This window comes from Haliotis cracherodii, unplaced genomic scaffold (genome assembly GCF_022045235.1).
Source record: "Haliotis cracherodii isolate W230 unplaced genomic scaffold, xgHalCrac1.p SCAF_3, whole genome shotgun sequence".
In the NCBI taxonomy this organism is placed as follows: Eukaryota; Metazoa; Mollusca; class Gastropoda; order Lepetellida; family Haliotidae; genus Haliotis; species Haliotis cracherodii.
The window spans coordinates 33,053,471-33,078,928 of NW_027266286.1; the positions used below are offsets into that span (position 1 = coordinate 33,053,471).

General features: G+C 41.0%; 1 protein-coding gene across 3 annotated transcripts; it reads right to left on the reverse strand.

The window, feature by feature from the left end:
* Positions 1–3,420: 3,420 nt before the first annotated feature.
* LOC139474328 (tetraspanin-33-like) lies at positions 3,421–25,458 on the reverse strand. Of its 3 annotated transcripts, none has more exons than XM_071257299.1 (7): positions 25,281–25,458; positions 22,692–22,874; positions 20,295–20,480; positions 7,472–7,642; positions 6,905–7,057; positions 6,456–6,572; positions 3,421–6,296 (listed from the first exon to the last, which is right to left on the reverse strand). In XM_071257299.1, exons 2-7 carry the CDS (start codon positions 22,833–22,835, stop codon positions 6,228–6,230), a joined length of 840 nt encoding a protein of 279 aa, XP_071113400.1. In that variant the 5' UTR covers positions 22,836–22,874; positions 25,281–25,458; the 3' UTR covers positions 3,421–6,227. The 3 variants fall into 3 exon arrangements, with proteins under 3 accessions (XP_071113400.1, XP_071113399.1, XP_071113401.1); XM_071257298.1 differs by having other exon boundaries at positions 25,265–25,458; XM_071257300.1 differs by lacking the exon at positions 6,905–7,057 and having other exon boundaries at positions 25,265–25,458.

Genomic DNA, 25,458 nt, shown 5'->3' on the forward strand with positions numbered 1-25,458 from the left:
CATGCGAAGTGCCTTGGTTAAATTCCGCAGTTGACAGTGCTTTTCAGAGCGTGCTGGCGCACACAATCAGTCTGCTACTCAGTTGCCGTGGATCATGTATTTTGAAACATTCGGAAATATGTCTTGACAATTTCAAAATTTAATGATGAACAGAATATTCTTCTCAATGAGGCAGATTAATAAAGAAAATACACTCTTTCCATAAAATTAACAAATCTAATCTCTGTTCCTTTCTGGATGTCTTCTTCACTTAGTTACAGTTGGTGAAAACCTACCCATAGGATAGCGTTCCATCATACATGTAATTTCAAAGTTCACTAATATTGCACTGTTTCAGAGCATATGGCTTAATGACAACTCCAAATAAATTGATTGTTCCTCGGATTCTTTTCCAATGTCTTGCATCATCTGGATAGTCATGATCAGTTTCGGGGTTGTTGTTTTTAACTTACTTAGGTTTCAATTTTTATTTCTCGGGTTTGATTATCTTTAAGTATGTTCTTGAATAATTTCAGTCTTAATTTAATGTTAACACATAATGCATAGACTTTCTCAATAATCTGTTGAGTTGACGTCTATTTGCGTTGAATGCACGGTATGTATACTCTGAAAATCAAGTAACGCAAAAGTTATTTTTTATGCTTATTTTATGTCATATAAAAAATCAACAGATGGTAATTGATTGTTATAAATTGGCCAACAACATTGTCCTTGACCTAGATTCCATACGGCACACACGGAACAGTAGATTTTGAAGGTGGATCATCTGTTCTCAATACCTTGTGTGGCCACCATTAGAGTCCAATACTGAGTGGCATCGTCGTCCCATGGAAAAAATCAGATCCCGAATTGTGGCCTTCGTGTGGAATGTTCACCCACTCTGCCTGCAGTGTTTGTGCCAACTGTCGGAGGTTATGTGGTGTTTGCAGGACCAGGATGTTGTGATTCCTCAAAAAGATCGGACGTTGTCTGGTTGGAAAATGACGTTCACTTGCATAATGGGAAGGACGTGTGGCTGAAGAATCTCATCCGTGTAACGTTGTGCCGTTAAAATCCCTAGAACTTGCACCAATTCTGTTCACTAGTGTAGATGTCTGTCCACATTATCACACTACAACCACCAAATCTGGCCACTTCCTGTATGCAGTTTCGTGCATAACGTTCCCCGCGACGCCTGTAAACACGGCGTCTACCATTCGCACGGCGAAGCAGTTGTGGCCATACTTTATTATGTTGACACCATTTACTTCGCAGCCAACGATGCAGGTCCGTCAAAATGCGCGTAAACAGTTCCTCGCAGTCTGGGCTGACATCCTACGCAATCCTGGTATTACCGTAGTTGTAGTGGTGACCGTGGTGGTTCTTGCACGCAAGTGACGTAGTCATAGGAACTGTCCTGTGCCTAGCAGTGATACGTGATCGACCGGTTCTGGGAAGGTCACGTGTTGTCCCGAGTGTCTGATAACGGTTCCACAGTCTTCCAATGACGCTTGATGCTACGTTGAAATACCTGGCTACAGCTGAAAATGATTCCCCTCTTTGCAGTTGGCCGATGGCGTTGTTGCGTTGAGCTTCCGTCATATTTTTGCTGTTCTCTTGCAGTAAGATTGTGATGACATACAAGTGAAAACCAAACGTTTGATGGTTGTGTTTTTGCGATTTTTCCATCTTTCCATCAAATATCTGCAGTACCGTATTCTTTCCACACATATATCAATCCAAATCCATGCAGAAATGACCAGTTCATTTTAAGTATCAATTTTGTATGAATGACGGAACGCACTGTGTCAGATATTTACGATGTTGCGTTTCCTTTTTTGCAGAGTGTCAACATGGAGGCAGATCATAGGTTAAACATTTATTTTTGTCCTATCAGATGTATTATAATAAATTGTTTCTTGTGAAGGGGTTGTATTCGTTCCTTTTCTCGATAACTTGTCTGGCTTCACTAGAAAAATGATGTTTATACGGCCTGGGATGCCCAATTAATTTACAAACGAAATATGATTTGAAGTGTATGACGACATTAAAAACAATCCTTCTCTATGTACCGAACATGCTTTTGTAAACAGAAGATTAGCACAGATTTAAAAGACCACCATTCGTTAAGAATTTTTTATTATATCAACAATTTCAACAACAAAAAATATTTTAAAAATACTTAGCTGAAGTGTTCACATCGAATTATATCTTTAATAGAAAAGAACAAGCAGGTAAATGGTAAACATTTGACCAATGGTAAACACTGATCTCAGAGAGAATCTGTACATGGCAGGTGACAAAAGGCAGGTCAACTTGTTCACACTGATAATGACATGTATTCTTTATTTACAAATATATTTATATGTGAACTATTGCACTTAAATAAGAAATATTCACCTTTCAATGTTAGTCAATTGGCCTGGATGTCTTTATTAAATTTAGAAACAATGTCAAGGCATAAATGTATGGAACTTCATCACAGGGTCAAACATAGAGAATATGTTATTAAAACATATACGTAACGACAGTGCGGAGATGCCCCACTGGGTCCAGCTACATACAGCTAAAAGGACCACCGTTAGTATTGCACGCTGAAATCCAGGACCAAATACATCAAGTTGTATCTATAAAGATTGCAAAATTGGTTATTAGCTATACCACGCTGTTAATATTGTATTTGACGTACAGAACCAATCATGGGTGTTTCATAAAGACAGTATTATAATATGTAGGTACATGTTACTGGCTACATTTCCACACAACTAGTGTTACCGTTTGTACCAGCATAGTCACATGACAACCGAGGGAAGAATAGGTGTTCACCAACCCATGCTTGCTGTAAAAGGCGACTATGCTTGTCATAAGACAGGACTAACGAGATCGGGTGGTCAGGCTCGCTGACTTGATTGATGGATGTCATCGTATCCAAATTGCGTGGATCGATGCTCATGATGTCAATCACTGGATTGTCTGGTCAAGACTCGATTATTTACAAACCTCCGTCATATAGCTGGAATATTGTTGAGTGTGGCGGTAAACAACAAACAAAAAAACCCATAAAAACCCATGCCAAACAGAAAAAAACACTACACTTCCCTATGAGCGCTGTGTCAGTGTTGTTAATAGGACAGTCAACATTGTCCACCGCTTCCAATACATGCATAGCATCATGTGTAGTTTATTCAAGCCTGTGTTCACAACGGTCTCTGTCGGTGACCACAACGACCAAGGATGTAGATGACGTGAGTAGATAATGTTGATGCAGTTTTTTAATCAGTTACTGGAGTGTGGTGGTGCCAGTATCAATACATAATTGTGGCTGGGAGGTGGAACGGTGCCAGCGCAGGACACACACTGCGGTGTAATAGTGTAAATGACTGTGTATGGAATTATTGGCTTATCATATTAAGATGGATTAATTGGTAATGCCTGTGAACATCAATTCGACTGTTAAAAACCAACATGTTGCATGATCACGTGACGCAGTACTTACACGAAAGTTCCTACAAAAACTGAGGGGTGAAAGAAGTACATCGAGTTTGTTCTTTATGTCTTTGAAAATCGAAAGAACTTTTGTTAAATTTGTTCATTTGTTTAATCCACAATGCCTGCAGCATTATGTAAAACGTAATCTGTGGCTGGGTAATTTTGTGAACACATATATTGGTTCAATGAAGACTGGAGCCAGAAATGCATTTGCAGCCACTTGATCCCTACCATGTTACAAAAGTTGTAAGTTTGTGCCGAAAAAGTTCTATATTTTCAAAGACAAGACGTGTAAGATACCCATCAGCAGTATATATTTTACAAAATAAAACCATGTAGAAATCTTCACTGAGTGCTAACTAAACGCCAGTAAAATACATTTTTGTGGGATAACATCGCTAACTTAACAGTATTGTTTTGCTCCTCGGTTTTAATAAATTCGTGCATGTTAGTCCAACTCTGTACTTGCAATAAATATGCATTATTAAGTATTTCGGTGTCTATATATGGAAGCAGCGGCGCCCAATCATCATTATAGAGAGGATATATTGCGTTAAGAGAATACTGATATGAAATCCAGAAGCAGCATGTCATGGTACGAGCTATGTATTGTTACCCGACTACACCGCTAACGTGGAGCTACAACCCTGATATATTTCACCTTAGGGTTGTACCATTGGCATTTCGGGGGTGGGGGATTGGAATGTGTGTCAGGCAATTTCTTTTTCTTTTCAACAGTCTGACGCATGCCCCCTCCCCGAATATCACATGGTCGGTCCCTGAGCAATATGGGATTGTGGGGCGAGGACTGAACATATTTAAACAAGGGTGAGTAAAGTATTGTAGGGTGGGCTATGAAACCTCCAATCTACTAAAATTATGGGAAACATAAACACTACATTAATCCGTGGATATTCAAACCTCTACAAATATAAAGAGTCCAATTGAGTCTCACATAGAGAGGGGGAAGTGAGTCCAAGGGGGTCTCATGGTAATTTACTGATAGTGTTCACCATGTCTTCACATAGAGAGGGGGAAGTGTGTCCAAGGGGGCCTAATGGTAATTTACTGATAGTGGTCACCATGTGTTTACATAGAGAGGGGGAAGTGTGTCCCAGGGGGCCTAATGGTAATTACTGCCAGTGTTCACCATGTCTTCACACAGAGAGGGTAAAGTGTGTCCGAGGGACTCTCATGGTAATTACTGCCAGTGTTCACCATGTCTTCACATAGAGAGGGGGAAGTGTGTCCCAGGGGGCCTAATGGTAATTACTGCCAGTGTTCACCATGTCTTCACACAGAGAGGGTAAAGTGTGTCCGAGGGACTCTCATGGTAATTACTGCCAGTGTTCACCATGTCTTCACATAGAGAGGTTGAAGTGTGTCCCAGGGGGCCACATGGTAATTACTGCCAGTGTTCACCATGTCTTCACATAGAGAGGGGGAAGTGTGTCCCAGGGGCCTCATGGTAATTACTGCCAGTGTTCACCATGTCTTCACATAGAGAGGGGGAAGCGTGTCCCAGGGGGGCTCATGGTAATTACTGCCAGTGTTCACCATGTCTTCACATAGAGAGGGGGAAGTGTGTCCCAGGGGGCCTCATGGTAATTACTGCCAGTGTTCACCATGTCTTCACATAGAGAGGGGGAAGTGTGTCCCAGGGGGCCTCATGGTAATTACTGCCAGTGTTCACCATGTCTTCACATAGAGAGGGGGAAATGTGTCCCAGGGGGCCTCATGGTAATTACTGCCAGTGTTCACCATGTCTTCACATAGAGAGGGGGAAGTGTGTCCCAGGGGGCCTCATGGTAATTACTGCCAGTGTTCACCATGTCTTCACATAGAGAGGTTGAAGTGTGTCCCAGGGGGCCTCATGGTAATTACTGCCAGTGTTCACCATGTCTTCACATAGAGAGGGGGAAGTGTGTCCCAGGGGGCCTCATGGTAATTACTGCCAGTGTTCACCATGTCTTCACATAGAGAGGGGGAAGTGTGTCCCAGGGGGCCTCATGGTAATTACTGCCAGTATTCACCATGTCTTCACATAGAGAGGGGGAAGTGTGTCCCAGGGGGCTCATGGTAATTACTGCCAGTGTTCACCAAGTCTTCACATAGAGAGGGGGAAGTGTGTCCCAGGGGGCTCATGGTAATTACTGCCAGTGTTCACCATGTCTTCACATGAACGGCTGACGCCGGAAGGTTCCTCCAACCTGTACATCCGACCTGGTTTATCTTCTACAGCAAGGCAACACTGCTTATACTCATCTCGGTTTCATATGTTCCACTTATGACGTTTAAATCATATTTGTCGTTAGATCCTTGCTTATTGTTCGTTAGTGCTTGGGTTCACCATCAAGGGACCTTGTTCACTGCCTCTCATCTCCACGAACGTCATGTTACCTGCCCTAGTACTTTATGAGATTTACACTTCGACCCAAGATATACCCAGGCGCTGAATCTGCGATGAGGGTGTTGCGCTCTTACTTCCGAGTCGTGTGAAACCTTTCATCTCTACCCGCATTGAGATTACTTGCATCTTATCCAGTTGGAGTTGATTGCTATTCCTGCGTATTGCGAGTGAATGTTTATCCAGTTGAAGTTGATTGCTATTCCTGCGTATTGCGTGTGAATGTTTATCCAGTTGAAGTTGATTGCTATTCCTGCGTATTGCGTGTGAATGTTTATCCAGTTGAAGTGATTGCTATTCCTGCGTATTGCGTGTGAATGTTTACACACGGGATGCTGCCACCTTGGTACTGCTACTCGAACATTTTCTGATCAATGAAGATGTATCGCACCATGTTGTGAGCCAGCAGCATTGAGAACAACTGCAACGAATGAAGAGTGATAATAAATACATCGTCATGCTGAGTGTAGGCCTTCAATTTTGAAGACAATGCAGAAAATAACAGTAAGACATTAATGTTTTCAGATCAGCCAAGGCAGACGCGATAAGAAGGACATACTGATACAGTATTCTACTTTACCTCTAAGAAGCCCACACATAGCGCTATGAGGCCAATGATGATGAGGTTATCCTTGAATGCAAACATGAGTGACCCTATGCAGCCTTGTGTGAAGACGAGCTGATCCGCGTACGTGTCCTGTAAATGAACAGAAGTCACAGTGAGGTCATGCCTCATCTTACCAACGATCATGTTGATGCTAAAATGATTGAAATACTCAGACATTGGAGATAAAAATATCGTATTTGTCATACAAATCATGTTTAAAAGCATAGAGTAATATATATTTACAGCTGTATAGGTCAATGAGAAACAAGTTATGCATTTAGCAAGTGTCTGAGGTGAATGTCTTCCCACTGTTACGAACATCACTAACACCTTATATGCCTTGAGCTGTAATGTCCACACACTGTCGATAACTTGGTCGGCCTACTTGACTGCCACCGTGTAAAACTGTACTATATACTGACCAGGTACTTGCGGACACCGAAGCCACACTGGGCGGATGTGGGCACCCTGCAGCAGGACCTTGGCACACCACAGCGAGACATGGCCGCCGAAGAACAGTTATAGTAGACGTTCACCTCCCAGTCGGAGTAGCTTGCGGCACCGCAGCAGTAGAACTGCACGTACATATGTACAGGTCAGAGACAGGACACCTAGGTGCCATGATTGTTCAAGTTGGTTTTGGGCTGATCGCTACATAAGATAATATCATGAACATGTTATGTTTGCACTATTATTAAAACAGGGCCCTTTCTGCTGACATGGTTAGTGTACTGAATATAACATATCTTCATGTCATTGTCTACAACCCCCAGAAAAACAATAACACACATTTGTTTTGGACCGTGATCAACACAAGATTTCTTTTCCAAATACCAAATAAATAGTTCAGACGAAGAATGCAGCTGATATAACTTCACTGTGAAAAATGAATCACCAGTAAGAGGATCGATAGCATGTCTACATGTGTGTGTGTGTGTGTGTGTGTGGGGGGGGGGGGGGGGGGGGGGGGGGGGGGGCAAAAGGTTTACCTGTTTCTGTAGAAAGTCGATGGCGTCCCTGATGTCGTCGTTGTCGCCGTAGTGGGTGATGGCGTGCTGCATGTAGTCCATCATGGCTTTTTCAACTGTGTCCATCAGGACGAAGGCGAGGATGCCGGCCACCATCTGGACCACGAATACCACCACGATGGTCAAGATATACTGTGTGACAACGTTACAGATGTATTAGTGTATGTGTACTGTGGGACAACATAACAGATGTATTAGTGTATGTGTACTGTGTGACAACGTTACAGTTGTATAAGTGTATGTGTACTGTGTGACAACGTTACAGATGTATTAGTGTATGTGTACTGTGGGACAATGTTACAGATGTATTAGTGTATGTGTACTGTGGGACAATGTTACAGATGTATTAGTGTATGTGTACTGTGGGACAACATAACAGATGTATTAGTGTATGTGTACTGTGGGACAATGTTACAGATGTATTAGTGTATGTGTACTGTGGGACAACATAACAGATGTATTAGTGTATGTGTACTGTGTGACAACGTTACAGATGTATTAGTGTATGTGTACTGTGGGACAACATAACAGATGTATTAGTGTATGTGTACTGTGTGTCAACATTACAGATGTATTAGTGTATGTGTACTGTGTGACAACGTTACAGATGTATTAGTGTATGTGTACTGTGTGACAACGTTACAGATGTATTAGTGTATGTGTACTGTGGGACAACATAACAGATGTATTAGTGTATGTGTACTGTGGGACAACATAACAGATGTATTAGTGTATGTGTACTGTGTGTCAACATTACAGATGTATTAGTGTATGTGTACTGTGTGACAACGTTACAGATGTATTAGTGTATGTGTACTGTGTGACAACGTTACAGATGTATTAGTGTATGTGTACTGTGGGACAATGTTACAGATGTATTAGTGTATGTGTACTGTGGGACAACATTACAGATGTATTAGTGTATGTGTACTGTGTGTCAACATTACAGATGTATTAGTGTATGTGTACTGTGTGACAACGTTACAGATGTATTAGTGTATGTGTACTGTGTGACAACGTTACAGATGTATTAGTGTATGTGTACTGTGGGACAACATTACAGATGTATTAGTGTATGTGTACTGTGTGACAACGTTACAGATGTATTAGTGTATGTGTACTGTGGGACAACATAACAGATGTATTAGTGTATGTGTACTGTGGGACAACATAACAGATGTATTAGTGTATGTGTACTGTGTGACAACGTTACAGTTGTATAAGTGTATGTGTACTGTGTGACAACGTTACAGATGTATTAGTGTATGTGTACTGTGGGACAATGTTACAGATGTATTAGTGTATGTGTACTGTGGGACAATGTTACAGATGTATTAGTGTATGTGTACTGTGGGACAACATAACAGATGTATTAGTGTATGTGTACTGTGTGACAACGTTACAGATGTATTAGTGTATGTGTACTGTGGGACAACATAACAGATGTATTAGTGTATGTGTACTGTGGGACAACATAACAGATGTATTAGTGTATGTGTACTGTGTGTCAACATTACAGATGTATTAGTGTATGTGTACTGTGTGACAACGTTACAGATGTATTAGTGTATGTGTACTGTGTGACAACGTTACAGATGTATTAGTGTATGTGTACTGTGGGACAACATAACAGATGTATTAGTGTATGTGTACTGTGGGACAATGTTACAGATGTATTAGTGTATGTGTACTGTGTGACAACATTACAGATGTATTAGTGTATGTGTACTGTGTGACAACGTTACAGTTGTATTAGTGTATGTGTACTGTGGGACAATGTTACAGATGTATTAGTGTATGTGTACTGTGGGACAATGTTACAGATGTATTAGTGTATGTGTACTGTGTGACAACATAACAGATGTATTAGTGTATGTGTACTGTGGGACAACATAACAGATGTATTAGAGTATGTGTACTGTGTGACAACGTTACAGATGTATTAGTGTATGTGTACTGTGGGACAACGTTACAGATGTATTAGTGTATGTGTACTGTGGGACAACATAACAGATGTATTAGTGTATGTGTACTGTGTGTCAACATTACAGATGTATTAGTGTATGTGTACTGTGGGACAACATAACAGATGTATTAGTGTATGTGTACTGTGGGACAACGTTACAGATGTATTAGTGTATGTGTACTGTGGGACATCATAACAGATGTATTAGTGTATGTGTACTGTGTGTCAACATTACAGATGTATTAGTGTATGTTTACTGTGGGACAATGTTACAGATGTATTAGTGTATGTGTACTGTGGGACAACATTACAGATGTATTAGTGTATGTGTACTGTGGGACAACGTTACAGTTGTACCTGTCGATGTGTACTGTGGGACAACATAACAGATGTATTAGTGTATGTGTACTGTGGGACAACATAACAGATGTATTAGTGCATGTGTACTGTGTGACAACGTTACAGATGTATTAGTGTATGTGTACTGTGGGACAACATAACAGATGTATTAGTGTATGTGTACTGTGGGACAACGTTACAGATGTATTAATGTATGTGTACTGTGGGACAACATAACAGATGTAATAGTGTATGTGTACTGTGTGTCAACATTACAGATGTATTAGTGTATGTGTACTGTGTGACAACATAACAGATGTATTAGTGTATGTGTACTGTGTGTCAACATTACAGATGTATTAGTGTATGTGTACTGTGTGACAACATTACAGATGTATTAGTGTATGTGTACTGTGGGACAACATAACAGATGTATTAGTGTATGTGTACTGTGTGACAACGTTAAAGATGTATTAGTGTATGTGTACTGTGGGACAACATAACAGATGTATTAGTGTATGTGTACTGTGGGACAACGTTACAGATGTATTAGTGTATGTGTACTGTGGGACAACATAACAGATGTATTAGTGTATGTGTACTGTGTGTCAACATTACAGATGTATTAGTGTATGTGTACTGTGGGACAACATAACAGATGTATTAGTGTATGTGTACTGTGTGACAACGTTACAGATGTATTAGTGTATGTGTACTGTGGGACAACATAACAGATGTATTAGTGTATGTGTACTGTGTGACAACATTACAGATGTATTAGTGTATGTGTACTGTGTGACAACATTACAGATGTATTAGTGTATGTGTACTGTGGGACAACGTTACAGTTGTACCTGTCGATGTGTACTGTGGGACAACATAACAGATGTATTAGTGTATGTGTACTGTGGGACAACATAACAGATGTATTAGTGCATGTGTACTGTGTGACAACGTTACAGATGTATTAGTGTATGTGTACTGTGGGACAACATAACAGATGTATTAGTGTATGTGTACTGTGGGACAACGTTACAGATGTATTAATGTATGTGTACTGTGGGACAACATAACAGATGTAATAGTGTATGTGTACTGTGTGTCAACATTACAGATGTATTAGTGTATGTGTACTGTGTGACAACATAACAGATGTATTAGTGTATGTGTACTGTGTGTCAACATTACAGATGTATTAGTGTATGTGTACTGTGTGACAACATTACAGATGTATTAGTGTATGTGTACTGTGGGACAACATAACAGATGTATTAGTGTATGTGTACTGTGTGACAACGTTAAAGATGTATTAGTGTATGTGTACTGTGGGACAACATAACAGATGTATTAGTGTATGTGTACTGTGGGACAACGTTACAGATGTATTAGTGTATGTGTACTGTGGGACAACATAACAGATGTATTAGTGTATGTGTACTGTGTGTCAACATTACAGATGTATTAGTGTATGTGTACTGTGGGACAACATAACAGATGTATTAGTGTATGTGTACTGTGTGACAACGTTACAGATGTATTAGTGTATGTGTACTGTGGGACAACATAACAGATGTATTAGTGTATGTGTACTGTGTGACAACATTACAGATGTATTAGTGTATGTGTACTGTGTGACAACATTACAGATGTATTAGTGTATGTGTACTGTGGGACAACATAACAGATGTATTAGTGTATGTGTACTGTGTGACAACGTTAAAGATGTATTAGTGTATGTGTACTGTGGGACAACATAACAGATGTATTAGTGTATGTGTACTGTGTGTCAACATTACAGATGTATTAGTGTATGTGTACTGTGTGACAACATTACAGATGTATTAGTGTATGTGTACTGTGGGACAACATAACAGATGTATTAGTGTATGTGTACTGTGTGACAACGTTAAAGATGTATTAGTGTATGTGTACTGTGGGACAACATAACAGATGTATTAGTGTATGTGTACTGTGGGACAACGTTACAGATGTATTAGTGTATGTGTACTGTGGGACAACATAACAGATGTATTAGTGTATGTGTACTGTGTGTCAACATTACAGATGTATTAGTGTATGTGTACTGTGGGACAACATAACAGATGTATTAGTGTATGTGTACTGTGTGACAACGTTACAGATGTATTAGTGTATGTGTACTGTGGGACAACATAACAGATGTATTAGTGTATGTGTACTGTGGGACAATGTTACAGATGTATTAGTGTATGTGTACTGTGTGACAACGTTACAGATGTATTAGTGTATGTGTACTGTGTGACAACATTACAGATGTATTAGTGTATGTGTACTGTGTGACAACGTTACAGTTGTATTAGTGTATGTGTACTGTGGGACAACATAACAGATGTATTAGTGTATGTGTACTGTGTGACAACATAACAGATGTATTAGTGTATGTGTACTGTGTGACAACGTTACAGATGTATTAGTGTATGTGTACTGTGGGACAACATAACAGATGTATTAGTGTATGTGTACTGTGTGTCAACATTACAGATGTATTAGTGTATGTGTACTGTGGGACAACATTACAGATATATTAGTGTATGTGTACTGTGGGACAACATAACAGATGTATTAGTGTATGTGTACTGGGGGACAATGTTACATATGTATTAGTGTATGTGTACTGTGGGACAACATAACAGATGTATTAGTGTATGTGTACTGTGGGACAACATAACAGATGTATTAGTGTATGTGTACTGTGTGACAACATAACAGATGTATTAGTGTATGTGTACTGTGGGACAACATAACAGATGTATTAGTGTATGTGTACTGTGTGACAACGTTACAGATGTATTAGTGTATGTGTACTGTTGGACAACATTACAGATGTATTAGTGTATGTGTACTGTGGGACAACATAACAGATGTATTAGTGTATGTGTACTGTGTGACAACGTTACAGATGTATTAGTGTATGTGTACTGTGGGACAACATAACAGATGTATTAGTGTATGTGTACTGTGTGACAACGTTACAGATGTATTAGTGTATGTGTACTGTGTGACAACGTTACAGATGTATTAGTGTATGTGTACTGTGGGACAACATAACAGATGTATTAGTGTATGTGTACTGTGTGTCAACATTACAGATGTATTAGTGTATGTGTACTGTGTGACAACATTACAGATGTATTAGTGTATGTGTACTGTGTGACAACGTTACAGATGTATTAGTGTATGTGTACTGTGTGACAATGTTACAGATGTATTAGTGTATGTGTACTGTGGGACAACATAACAGATGTATTAGTGTATGTGTACTGTGGGACAATGTTACAGATGTATTAGTGTATGTGTACTGTGGGACAACATAACAGATGTATTAGTGTATGAGTACTGTGGGACAACATAACAGATGTATTAGTGTATGTATACTGTGGGACAATGTTACAGATGTATTAGTGTATGTGTACTGTGGGACAACATAACAGATGTATTAGTGTATGTGTACTGGGGGACAATGTTACAGATGTATTAGTGTATGTGTACTGTGGGACAACATAACAGATGTATTAGTTTATGTGTACTGTGTGACAAGGTTACAGATGTATTAGTGTATGTGTACTGTGTGTCAACATTACAGATGTATTAGTGTATGTGTACTGTGGGACAATGTTACAGATGTATTAGTGTATGTGTACTGTGGGACAACATAACAGATGTATTAGTGTATGTGTACTGTGGGACAATGTTACAGATGTATTAGTGTATGTGTACTGTGGGACAACAGAACAGATGTATTAGTGTATGTGTACTGTGGGACAATGTTACAGATGTATTAGTGTATGTGTACTGTGGGACAATGTTACAGATGTATTAGTGTATGTGTACTGTGGGACAACATAAGAGATGTATTAGTGTATGTGTACTGTGGGACAATGTTACAGATGTATTAGTGTATGTGTACTGAAGGACAATGTTACAGATGTATTAGTGTATGTGTACTGTGTGACAACATAACAGATGTTTTAGTGTATGTGTACTGTGGGACAATGTTACAGATGTATTAGTGTATGTGTACTGTGGGACAACATAACAGATGTATTAGTGTATGTGTACTGTGGGACAACATAACAGATGTATTAGTGTATGTGTACTGTGGGACAATGTTACAGATGTATTAGTGTATGTGTACTGTGGGACAACATAACAGATGTATTAGTGTATGTGTACTGTGGGACAACGTTACAGATGTATTAGTGTATGTGTACTGTGGGACAACATAACAGATGTATTAGTGTATGTGTACTGTGGGACAATGTTACAGATGTATTAGTGTATGTGTACTGTGTGTCAACATTACAGATGTATTAGTGTATGTGTACTGTGTGACAACGTTACAGATGTATTAGTGTATGTGTACTGTGGGACAACATAACAGATGTATTAGTGTATGTGTACTGTGGGACAACGTTACAGATGTATTAGTGTATGTGTACTGTGTGACAAGGTTACAGATGTATTAGTGTATGTGTACTGTGTGTCAACATTACAGATGTATTAGTGTATGTGTACTGTGTGACAAGGTTACAGATGTATTAGTGTATGTGTACTGTGTGACAACGTTACAGATGTATTAGTGTATGTGTACTGTGTGACAACGTTACAGTTGTACCTGTCGATGTGTGCTGTGGGACAACGTAACATGTACTAGTCGATGTGCACTGTGGAACAACGTAACATGTACTAGTCGATGTGCACTGTGGGACAACGTAACAGATGTACTTGTCGATGCGTGCTATACTTGTCGATGTGTACTGTGGAACAACTTTACAGACGTACTAGTCAATATGTACTGTGGAACAACGTAACATGTACTAGTCGTTGGCACTGTGGGACAACGTTATAGTTGTACTTGTCGATGCGTACTATACTTGTCGATGTGTACTGTGGAACAACTTTACAGACGTACTAGGCAATATGTACTTTGGGACAACGTAACATGTACTTGTCGATGTGTACTGTGGAACAACGTAACATGTACTAGTCGATGCGTACTATACTTGTCGATGTGTACTGTTGGACAACGTAACATGTACTAGTCGATGTGTGCTGTGGGACAACGTTACAGTTGTACTTGTCGATGTGAACTATACTTGTCAATTTGCACTGTGGGACAACGTAACATGTACTAGTCGATGTGTACTGTGGAACAACGTAACATGTACTAGTCGATGCGTACTATACTTGTCGATGTGTACTGTGGGACAACGTAACATGTACTAGTCGATGTGTGCTGTGGGACAACGTTACAGTTGTTTTTGTCGATGTGAACTATACTTGTCAATGTGCACTGTGGGACAACGTAACATGTACTAGTCGATGTGTGCTGTGGGACAACGTTACAGTTGTACTTGTCGATGCGTACTATACTTGTCGATGTGTACTGTGGGACAACGTAATATGTACTAGTCGATGTGTACTGTGGAACAACATTACAGATGTACTAGTCGATGTGTACTGTGGGACAATGTAACATTCCGAATGTCACTTTCATAATCTGGTAAGCGACGCACTAATTGGTCGGATGAAAGGTCGTTCCGACGTGACCCCTAATGGGATGTCTTGAGATCTTTGTTTTGCGGTAGCGAGAACCAAGTTCTGATTTTAATGAGATTGCGTAGTGATTTAAATGAGATTGCGTAGTGGATGTACGAGGCGATGTGTACTGTGGACAAACGTAGTGGATGTAATAGTCGATGTGTACTGTGGGACAACGTAGAAGATGTAACAGTCAATGTGTATTGTGGGACAATGTAACAGATGTACTTATCGATGTGTTCTGTGGGACAACATTACAGACGTACTAGTCAATGTGTACTGTGGGACAATGTAACAGATGTACTTGTCGATGTGTACTGTGGGACAACGTAACATGTACTAGTCGATGTGTACTATGGGACAACGTAACATGTACTAGTCGATGTGTACTATGGAACAACGTAACATGTACTAGTCGATGTGTACTGTGGGACAATGTAACATGTTCTAGTCGATGTGTACTGTGGGACAACGTTACAGACGTACTAGTCAATGTGTATTGTGGGACAATGTAACAGATGTACTTGTCGATGTGTATTGTGGGACAACATTACAGACGTACTAGTCAATGTGTATTGTGGGACAACATAACATGTACTTGTGGATGTGTACTGTGGGACAACGTTACAGACGTACTAGTCAATGTGTATTGTGGAACAACGTAACATGTACTAGTCGATATGTACTGTGGGACAACGTTACAGTTGTACTTGTAGATGCGAACTATACTTGTCAATGTGCACTGTGGAACAACATTACAGATGTACTAGTCAATGTGTACTGTGGGACAACGTAACATGTACTAGTCGATGTGTGCTGTGGGACAACGTTACAGTTGTACTTGTCGATGCGAACTATACTTGTCGATGTGCACTGTGGGACAACGTAACATGTACTAGTCGATGTGTACTGTGGGACAACGTTACAGTTGTACTTGTCGATGCGAACTATACTTGTCGATGTGAACTGTGGGACAACGTTACATGTACTAGTCGATGTGAACTGTGGGACAACGTTACAATTGTACTTGTCGATGTGTACTGTGGAACAACGTAGCGGATGTAGCAGTCGATGTGTACTGTGAGACAACATAACAGATGTACTTGTCGATGTGACTGAACTTGTCGATGTGAACTGTGGGACAACGTAACAGATGTACTTGTCCATGTGCACTGTACTTGTCGATGTGTACTGTGGAACAACGTAACATGTACTAGTTGATGTCTACAGTGGGACAACGTTACAGATGTACTTGTCGATGTGTACTGTGGGACAACATAACAGATGTACTTGTCAATGTGTACTGTGGGACAAAGTAACATGTACTAGTTGATGTCTACTGTGGGACAACGTTACAGATGTACTTGTCAATGTGTACTGTACTTGTCGATATGTACTGTGGGACAACGTAACATGTACTAGTCGATGTGTAATGTGGGACAACGTAACAGATGTACTTGTCGATGTGTACTGTGGGACAACGTAACAGATGTACTTGTCGATGTGTACTGTGGGACAATGTAGCGGATGTAGCAGTCGATGTATACTGTACTTGTCGATGTCTACTGTTGGAAAACGTAACATGTACTAGTTGATGTGTACTGTGGGACAACGTAACAGATGTACTTGTCGATGTGTACTGTGGGACAAGGTAACATGTACTTGTCGATGTGTACTGTGCGACAACGTAACAGATGTACTAGTCGATGTGTACTGTGCGACAACGTAACATGTACTAGTCGATGTGTGCTGTGCGACAACGTAACATGTACTAGTCGATGTGTACTGTGGGACAACGTAACAGATGTACTAGTCAATGTGTACTGTGCGACAACGTAACATGTACTTGTCGATGTGTACTGTGCGACAACGTAATATGTACTAGTTGATGTGTACTGTGGGACAACGTAACAGATGTACTAGTCGATGTGTACTGTGCGACAACGTAACATGTACTAGTCGATGTGTACTGTGGGACAACGTAACATGTACTTGTCGATGTGTACTGTGCGACAACGTAACATGTACTAGTCGATGTGTACTGTGGGACAACGTAACAGATGTACTAGTCGATGTGTACTGTGCGACAACGTAACATGTACTAGTCGATGTGTACTGTGGGACAACGTAACAGATGTACTAGTCGATGTGTACTGTGCGACAACGTAACATGTACTAGTCGATGTGTACTGTGGGACAACGTAACAGATGTACTTGTCGATGTGTACTGTGCGACAACGTAACATGTACTAGTCGATGTGTACTGTGGGACAACGTAACAGATGTACTAGTCGATGTGTACTGTGGGACAACGTAACATGTACTTGTCGATGTGTACTGTGCGACAACGTAACAGATGTACTAATCGATGTGTACTGTGCGACAACGTAACATGTACTAGTCGATGTGTGCTGTGCGACAACGTAACATGTACTAGTCGATGTGTACTGTGGGACAATATAACATGTACTTGTCGATGTGTACTGTGGGACAACGTAATATGTACTAGTTGATGTGTACTGTGCGACAACCTAACATGTACTAGTTGATGTGTACTGTGGGACAACGTAACAGATGTACTTGTCGATGTGAACTGTGGGACAACGTAACATGTACTAGTCGATGTGTACTGTGGGACAACGTAATATGTACTAGTTGATGTGTACTGTGGGACAACCATCCAAGAACACCATCAACATATAAGTCAGGGAATACCATGCAAGAACATCATCAACTTACAGGTCAGGAAATACCATCCAAGAACACCATCGACATACAGGTCAGGAAACACCATCCAAGAACACCATCAACATATAAGCCAGGGAATACCATCCAAGAAAACCATCAACATACAGGTGGTCAGGAAATACCATCCAAGAACACCATCGACATACAGATTAGTAAATACCACCCAAGAACATCATCAACATACAGGTCCGGAAATACCATCCAAGAGCACCATCGACATACAGGTCAGGATATACCATCCAAGAACACAATCAACATACACGTCAGGGAATACCATCCAAGAATATCATCAACATACAGGTCAGGAAATACCATCCAAGAACACCATCGACATACAAGTCAGGGAATACCATCCAAGAACACCATCAACATACACGTCAGGGAATACCATCCAAGAATATCATCAACATACAGGTCAGGAAATACCATCCAAGGACACCATCAACATACAGATCAGGAAATACCATCCAAGAACACCATCAACATACAGGTCAGGATATACCATCCAAGAACACCATCAACATACACGTCAGGGAATACCATCCAAGAACACCATCAACATACAGGTCAGGAAATACCATCCAAGAACACCATCAACATACAGGTCAGGATATACCATCCAAGAACACCATCAACATACACGTCAGGGAATACCATCCAAGAACACCATCAACATACAGGTCAGGAAATACCATCCAAGAACATCATCAACATACAGGTCAGGAAATACCATCCAAGAACACCATCAACGTACAGATCAGGAAATACCATCCAAGAACACCATCAACATACAGGTCAGGAAATACCATCCAAGAACATCATCAACATACAGGTGGTCAGGAAATACCATCCAAGAACACCATCAACATACAGGTGGTCAGGAAATACCATCCAAGAACATCATCAACATACAGGTCAGGAAATACCATCCAAGAACATCATCAACATACAGGTCAGGATATACCATCCAAGAACACCATCAACATATAAGTCAGGGAATACCATGCAAGAACATCATCAACTTACAGGTCAGGAAATACCATCCAAGAACACCATCGACATACAGGTCAGGAAATACCATCCAAGAACACCATCAACATATAAGCCAGGGAATACCATCCAAGAAAACCATCAACATACAGGTGGTCAGGAAATACCATCCAAGAACATCACCAACATACAGGTCAGGATATACCATCCAAGAACACCATCAACATACAGGTCAGGAAATACCATCCAAGAACAACATCAACATACAGATCAGGAAATACCATCCAAGAACACCATCAACATACAGGTCAGGAAATACCATCCAAGAACATCATCAACATACAGGTGGTCAGGAAATACCATCCAAGAACATCATCAACATACAGATCAGGAAATACCATCCAAGAACATCATCAACATACAGGTCAGGGAATACCATCCAAGAACATCATCAACATACAGGTCAGGAAATACCATCCAAGAACACCATCAACATACAGGTCAGGAAATACCATCCAAGAACAACATCAACATACAGATCAGGAAATACCATCCAAGAACACCATCAATATACAGGTCAGGAAATACCATCCAAGAACATCATCAACATACAGGTGGTCAGGAAATACCATCCAAGAACATCATCAACATACAGATCAGGAAATACCATCCAAGAACATCATCAACATACAGGTCAGGGAATACCATCCAAGAACATCATCAACATACAGGTCAGGAAATACCATCAAAGAACACCATCCACATACAGATCAGGAAATACCATCCAAGAACACCATCAACATACAAGTCTAGAAATACCATCCAAGAACACCATCGACATACAGGTCAGGATATACCATCCATAAACACCATCAACATACAGGTCAGGAAATACCATCCAAGAACACCATCAACATACAGGTCAAGCAATACCATCAAAGAACACCATCAACATAAGGGACAGGAATTATCATCCAACAACACCATCAACATACAGGTCAGACCAGATGGCTACCAAGTTTCGTATCTACCCCATCCCGAGGATGAACCTCGTCTTATCAGAAGCCCTTATGGTAAACACCGATGACCTTGATCTATAGAGTTTCCATATCTACCAAGAACACCAACAGGAGGAACAGATCAACGGAAATCAACACTCACAGTTCGCAGCAGACAGATGTTTTCCCTGAGAGCTCCAATACATCCGAATATGCTGATGAAGAACATCACTGACCCGACCACAATCAGCATGTAGGCGGGGTCAGTGATCACGTGATCGAAGAAAGTCAGACCTTTCTTCTGAAGGCGTGCCCAAATTCCGATGCCAAGCATCACACAGCCGGCCGTCTGAAAGCAAGTATGATATTGGTCTGTAATAAGTATTTCAATTATATACTCACCGCCAAAAGAAACGCGAATCAAAGAAACATATAGAGAAGTGTGTACGTTAAGAAGAGATGTTTCCATTGTGTACCACCTCATGGCAAAAGTGTGATCAGTCAAGTGTTACCACAGCGTGTCTTTATTGTTATCACGATATGCTGCACGTGATTTCCTAACTTTACATGCTAATCCTGCACGGGACAAACGGTGCATATCGAGTCATGAATCTATGACGTCACATGTGATGCGTTCATGAGCGTCGATTCACACAACATACCAGTATGCTCGTATGTGCGTCGAACCAATCTGATATCTCCTGAATATGAGTAATTCTTCATATATTGTATATTTGCGTAACATGTATGGTATTCGCGTTTCTTTTGTCGGTATAGTAAATAACGGCGTGTCGGTTTGATGTGGGAGGGAAGTCCGAAGTATTGCACGCAAATCTTAGACAAATAATGCGAGCATGGGTATTGTGCTGACAAAACAGACATTTCATCAGTGCGAATCTGGCTTTCGAACCCACTACCAAAGGTTATGTCCGCCCAAGGGCTCAACTCAACGGAACCAATTTCACCGTTACCCCGTCCCCGACTATGATCATGATGACCCCATATGCTGACCAATAATTGCAGCTTTTTCGGGGTCTTGTCTCGCTATGGTCCCCCGAATCATTAACAACGTAAGGACAAGGATAGGCACCACTGATTACTCCAACGCTAACTGATTCTGAACCTTCGGAAATGTCTCTGCGTCAGCATTTGTTTATAGACCATATGCTTTTATTTTCACTATAATATTCTGTGTTTGTCGGAAGGTATACTGGTTTATTCCAGAACAAAGTGTAAGTGTAAGAAACGTGCACCCTTGTTATTTTCAAAAGTAATCAACAAAGACCGGGTTATTTGTTATGAGGATATATATACTCACACGCAAAAGAAACGCAAGTCGAGTATGCAGTGTACATGTTATTTATTTTCAACAGTAAAGACAAGAAATTCTAATTAGGCAAGATTGAGATATATTTGACTGAAGACAGCTTAATGGATTAAAAGGCAGATGACATAAAACATTTTGTTTCAAATGTTAAGGGCATACACAGTTTCGGGTCAATACATCAGACGATCAGACGATTTGAGAAGGCCCTAGGGATCCTCCTGCACACATCCAGAGCAGCTGTGCGTAGTTCATCGGCAGTTGTAGGGACTGGGCGCACATTGTGCTGACGCCTTTGAACCTCATCCCACAAGTGTTCGATGGGGTTCAGATCAGGGCTGAGGGCTGGCCACGGTAGAACACGGATGTTGTGTTGTTGCTGAAAGGCCATGGTAGCTCTGGCAACATGGGGACGAGCGTTGTCCTGCTGGAAAATGCGTTTGTTGTGCAAAAAATGGAACAACGTGGGGTCTGATCACTTGGTGTGGACGGGTAATCTGCCGATTTTGTCGAGGTGTGGTGACCCTAGGACGACCGCTCCGAGGAAGGTCATCTGTGGTCTGTGTAGCATTGTATCGATGCATGAGACGGTAAATTGTGGTTATGTTAACGTTGAAATGACGGGCAACATCTTGGACAGACTCCCCAGCTTCCAAACGTCCGATAGCCTGGTTTCTCTGAATTTGAGTTAGGCGTGGCATTGTTGACCAAGGAGTCCAAAGATCGGCCACAGTTTTATACCCACTACAGTTCGTGACAGTTCGTGCATTTTCGATTTCGCGAGAAATCGGTGCATGATACCCACATATTCATTGAAATGGTGCGTTTTGGCGATTCGTTTTTTATGTTGTGTTTTTACTCGGGGCTTCCAAAATGCAACCAAAAATATTGATAACACCATCAGGCTTCACTACATACTCGTATCAATTTATGGTTCCGTGTTTGTTACCTATTTGCTTAAAACCACTTGCGTTTCTTTTGCGTGTGAGTATATATATATCGCCGATCTTATGTATGGTGGGGCATAAAAATTACACTGGCATAAGAATGAGTTCTACTTTTGTCAAATAAAAGAGTTATAATTTAAACATGATTTCGGGACTGCTCATTTATTATAAGAAAGATGGGGTCATACAGAATACGGGGGGGGGGGGGGGGAGGGCAAAATATGATACAATCCTATGACCAATTACAACCCCAACCCCAACCCCAACCCCAACCCCAACCCCAACTTACCCATACTAGAAAGTTGATAACAAACAGGCTGTATTTAATCCACAAGTTACAGTCACAACACCGGTCTATCCAGGAGGAGGAAGAAATCACTACTGATTGTTGTGTGATCGAGTCTGTCGGAGTTATGTCCCCTGCACCAGGCATTGTATCCTTTAGACGTCGCGTTCATCTGAGACTGGGTACCTGTTGGAAAGACATGTCGCCATTTAATGAGTGTTTGGATTCTATAATATGAAATAAACAATTACAAACAATAATTTGGGGACTGACGCGAAATTATTATTATTATTATTATTATTATTATTTACAGATTAAAATTTAAAAAATGCAGCAAAGAGGGTTTGTTAGGCTGGTAAGGTTCATCATCAGCTCAGAGCCCTGGCCCCCGTTTACACGCAGCCCAGAGAGCGAATGGGACTTCTCCCAGGAAGCGCTGCCTAGTCAAACCCACCCAGAACTTTTCGCAGAATGTGAAGACTCCCCAACACTGCAGCCTTCTGCATTACCCAGATTGTCAGAAGGGCTGTATTCCTGGTAGCAAACCCGGGTACTCTTCCAATGTCAGTCAACAGATTGGGAGGTACTAAACCTAAGGCACCGCGAACAATGAGTCGGACAACTCGGTACTTGGGATGCAAGCGTGACATTTCGTCATTTCGTGACAGTCTGTAAAACGGGCCTACTCTAAGGAATTTTGTATTTATCATTTCCATGACGCCGTCTACATATTCCGGGTCGTACTATGAATGGACCTCTGTGTCAAAACCACAAGTATGGCGAAGACGGTAATCAAATGATCGAGCTACATCATCATGTCGCTTAAGATACTGTGTTTGTGCCAAAGCGGGGCATCCACTGACAATGTGTTGGACAGCCTTATTACATTTATTGCATAATCTACATTTCATATTTACATTTTGATGCAAAATCACACGTTGACGATTTCGAGAGGATAGTGACTGGTCCTGAGCAGCAAACAAAAAGCCTTCTGTTTCACTTTTCAGGCCAGCCGACTTCATCTAATGGAGGACTCTGTAGTGTTGCTGATCTTATCAACACACTGCACATAATCGCGATGCGGTGGTCGTTCAGATAGCCTCTCCTTAAAGAACTGAGTCAGGGGCGATTTGATATGGCACCACGCTTGGTTGACACTCATTTCTGTACCGTCCAGCAGTACAGAACCATCAACAAAATCAACACTGACATTGAGATTATGTCCCACGTCCTTAGCTCGTGTGTTAAAAGTGCACAAAACAATTTTATCATGAAGAGCCTCCACGTTAATCAAACCACGCCCTCCCATTATAATTGGAAAATATAAGCGATTGAGGGAAGAGCGAGGGTAGTGGGATCTATTGTCTGACATATTATTATTATTATTATTATTAACGCACAAGGAATAAATAGCATCTGTGCTGATACTTTGAAACAATTCACATTCAAGCTGTGGTTAACATTACCGATGTTTAGTGCCGCCGTATGTCACATGTCATTATGACAAAACATACAAACTAAACATAACTCTTACCTTCACCAGTAATCCAATACGTTTATACATCTATTAGCCATACCCAAATGTGCCCACGCATTATGTACCAGCACATGCATAAACCAACTGTGAATCGATCAAGCAAACACATATTTATTCTGACAGGGAAAAGAATTGATCTTGTAACAGGTGCTGTCCCAACCCCGCCTTGCGTCAACATGTCACAACGCACTTAGCTTTCACACAACACTGACAGTATATCCCCATATCACACAACACTGGCAGTATATCCCCGTATCACACAACGCTAGGAGTATATCCCCATATCACACAACACTAGCAGTATATCCCTGTATCACACAACGCTAGCAGTATATCCCCATATCACACAAACACTGGCAGTATATCCCCGTATCACACAACACTAGCAGTATATCCCCATATCACACAACACTGGCAGTATATCCCCGTATCACACAACACTAGCAGTATATCCCCATATCACACAACACTGGCAGTATATCCCCGTATCACACAACACTAGCAGTATATCCCCATATCACACAACACTGGCAGTATATCCCCATATCATACAACACTGGCACTGACAGTATGTGCCTTGTAATGTATATTGAACGCAATTTTACTTTCTCATCGACAGATTTTAAATAGAATTAATTTAGTTGAAGTAAAGAATAAAAATTATGAAAGATTAATAGGAAACATGATGATGGGTTGTTTTTTTCTGTTTTGAGTGTTTTCCCTATATTGCAACTTAACTTTGATATGACACTTGTAGGGGTCCGGCTACCGAGTTCGTTGTTGTACTGGGCGTGTATGTCTACCGATGAATATACATTCACACACACCCTTGCTGTAGTGCAATCGTTCGTTACGTCAACAGCAACCCATTATTAGAATGAATTATATCAATGCTCGCCCATACATCAACAACGGCAAACGACACAGTCGCCATGAAGCCTGCACGGACATCCCACATCTGCAACACAACATGGTTCAGGCGAGACCATCATAATTAATATTTCAATAGGGGAGCTAACAGGCAAAATGGGAACTGTACCGGTGATATAGGCCACCTTAAACGTCCATCCCGACGACTTGGGGCGGCGTGAGGTTCCGTAGTAGAAGGGTAGAATATCCACAAACTCATTCGTGGTCACCTCCGTTTTGATAAATACAGAATTCCGGCATAGATATCACCGTCCACATTAGGAGCAGTACTAGCGACTCGCAGCATGGCAGCTTTAGCGTATC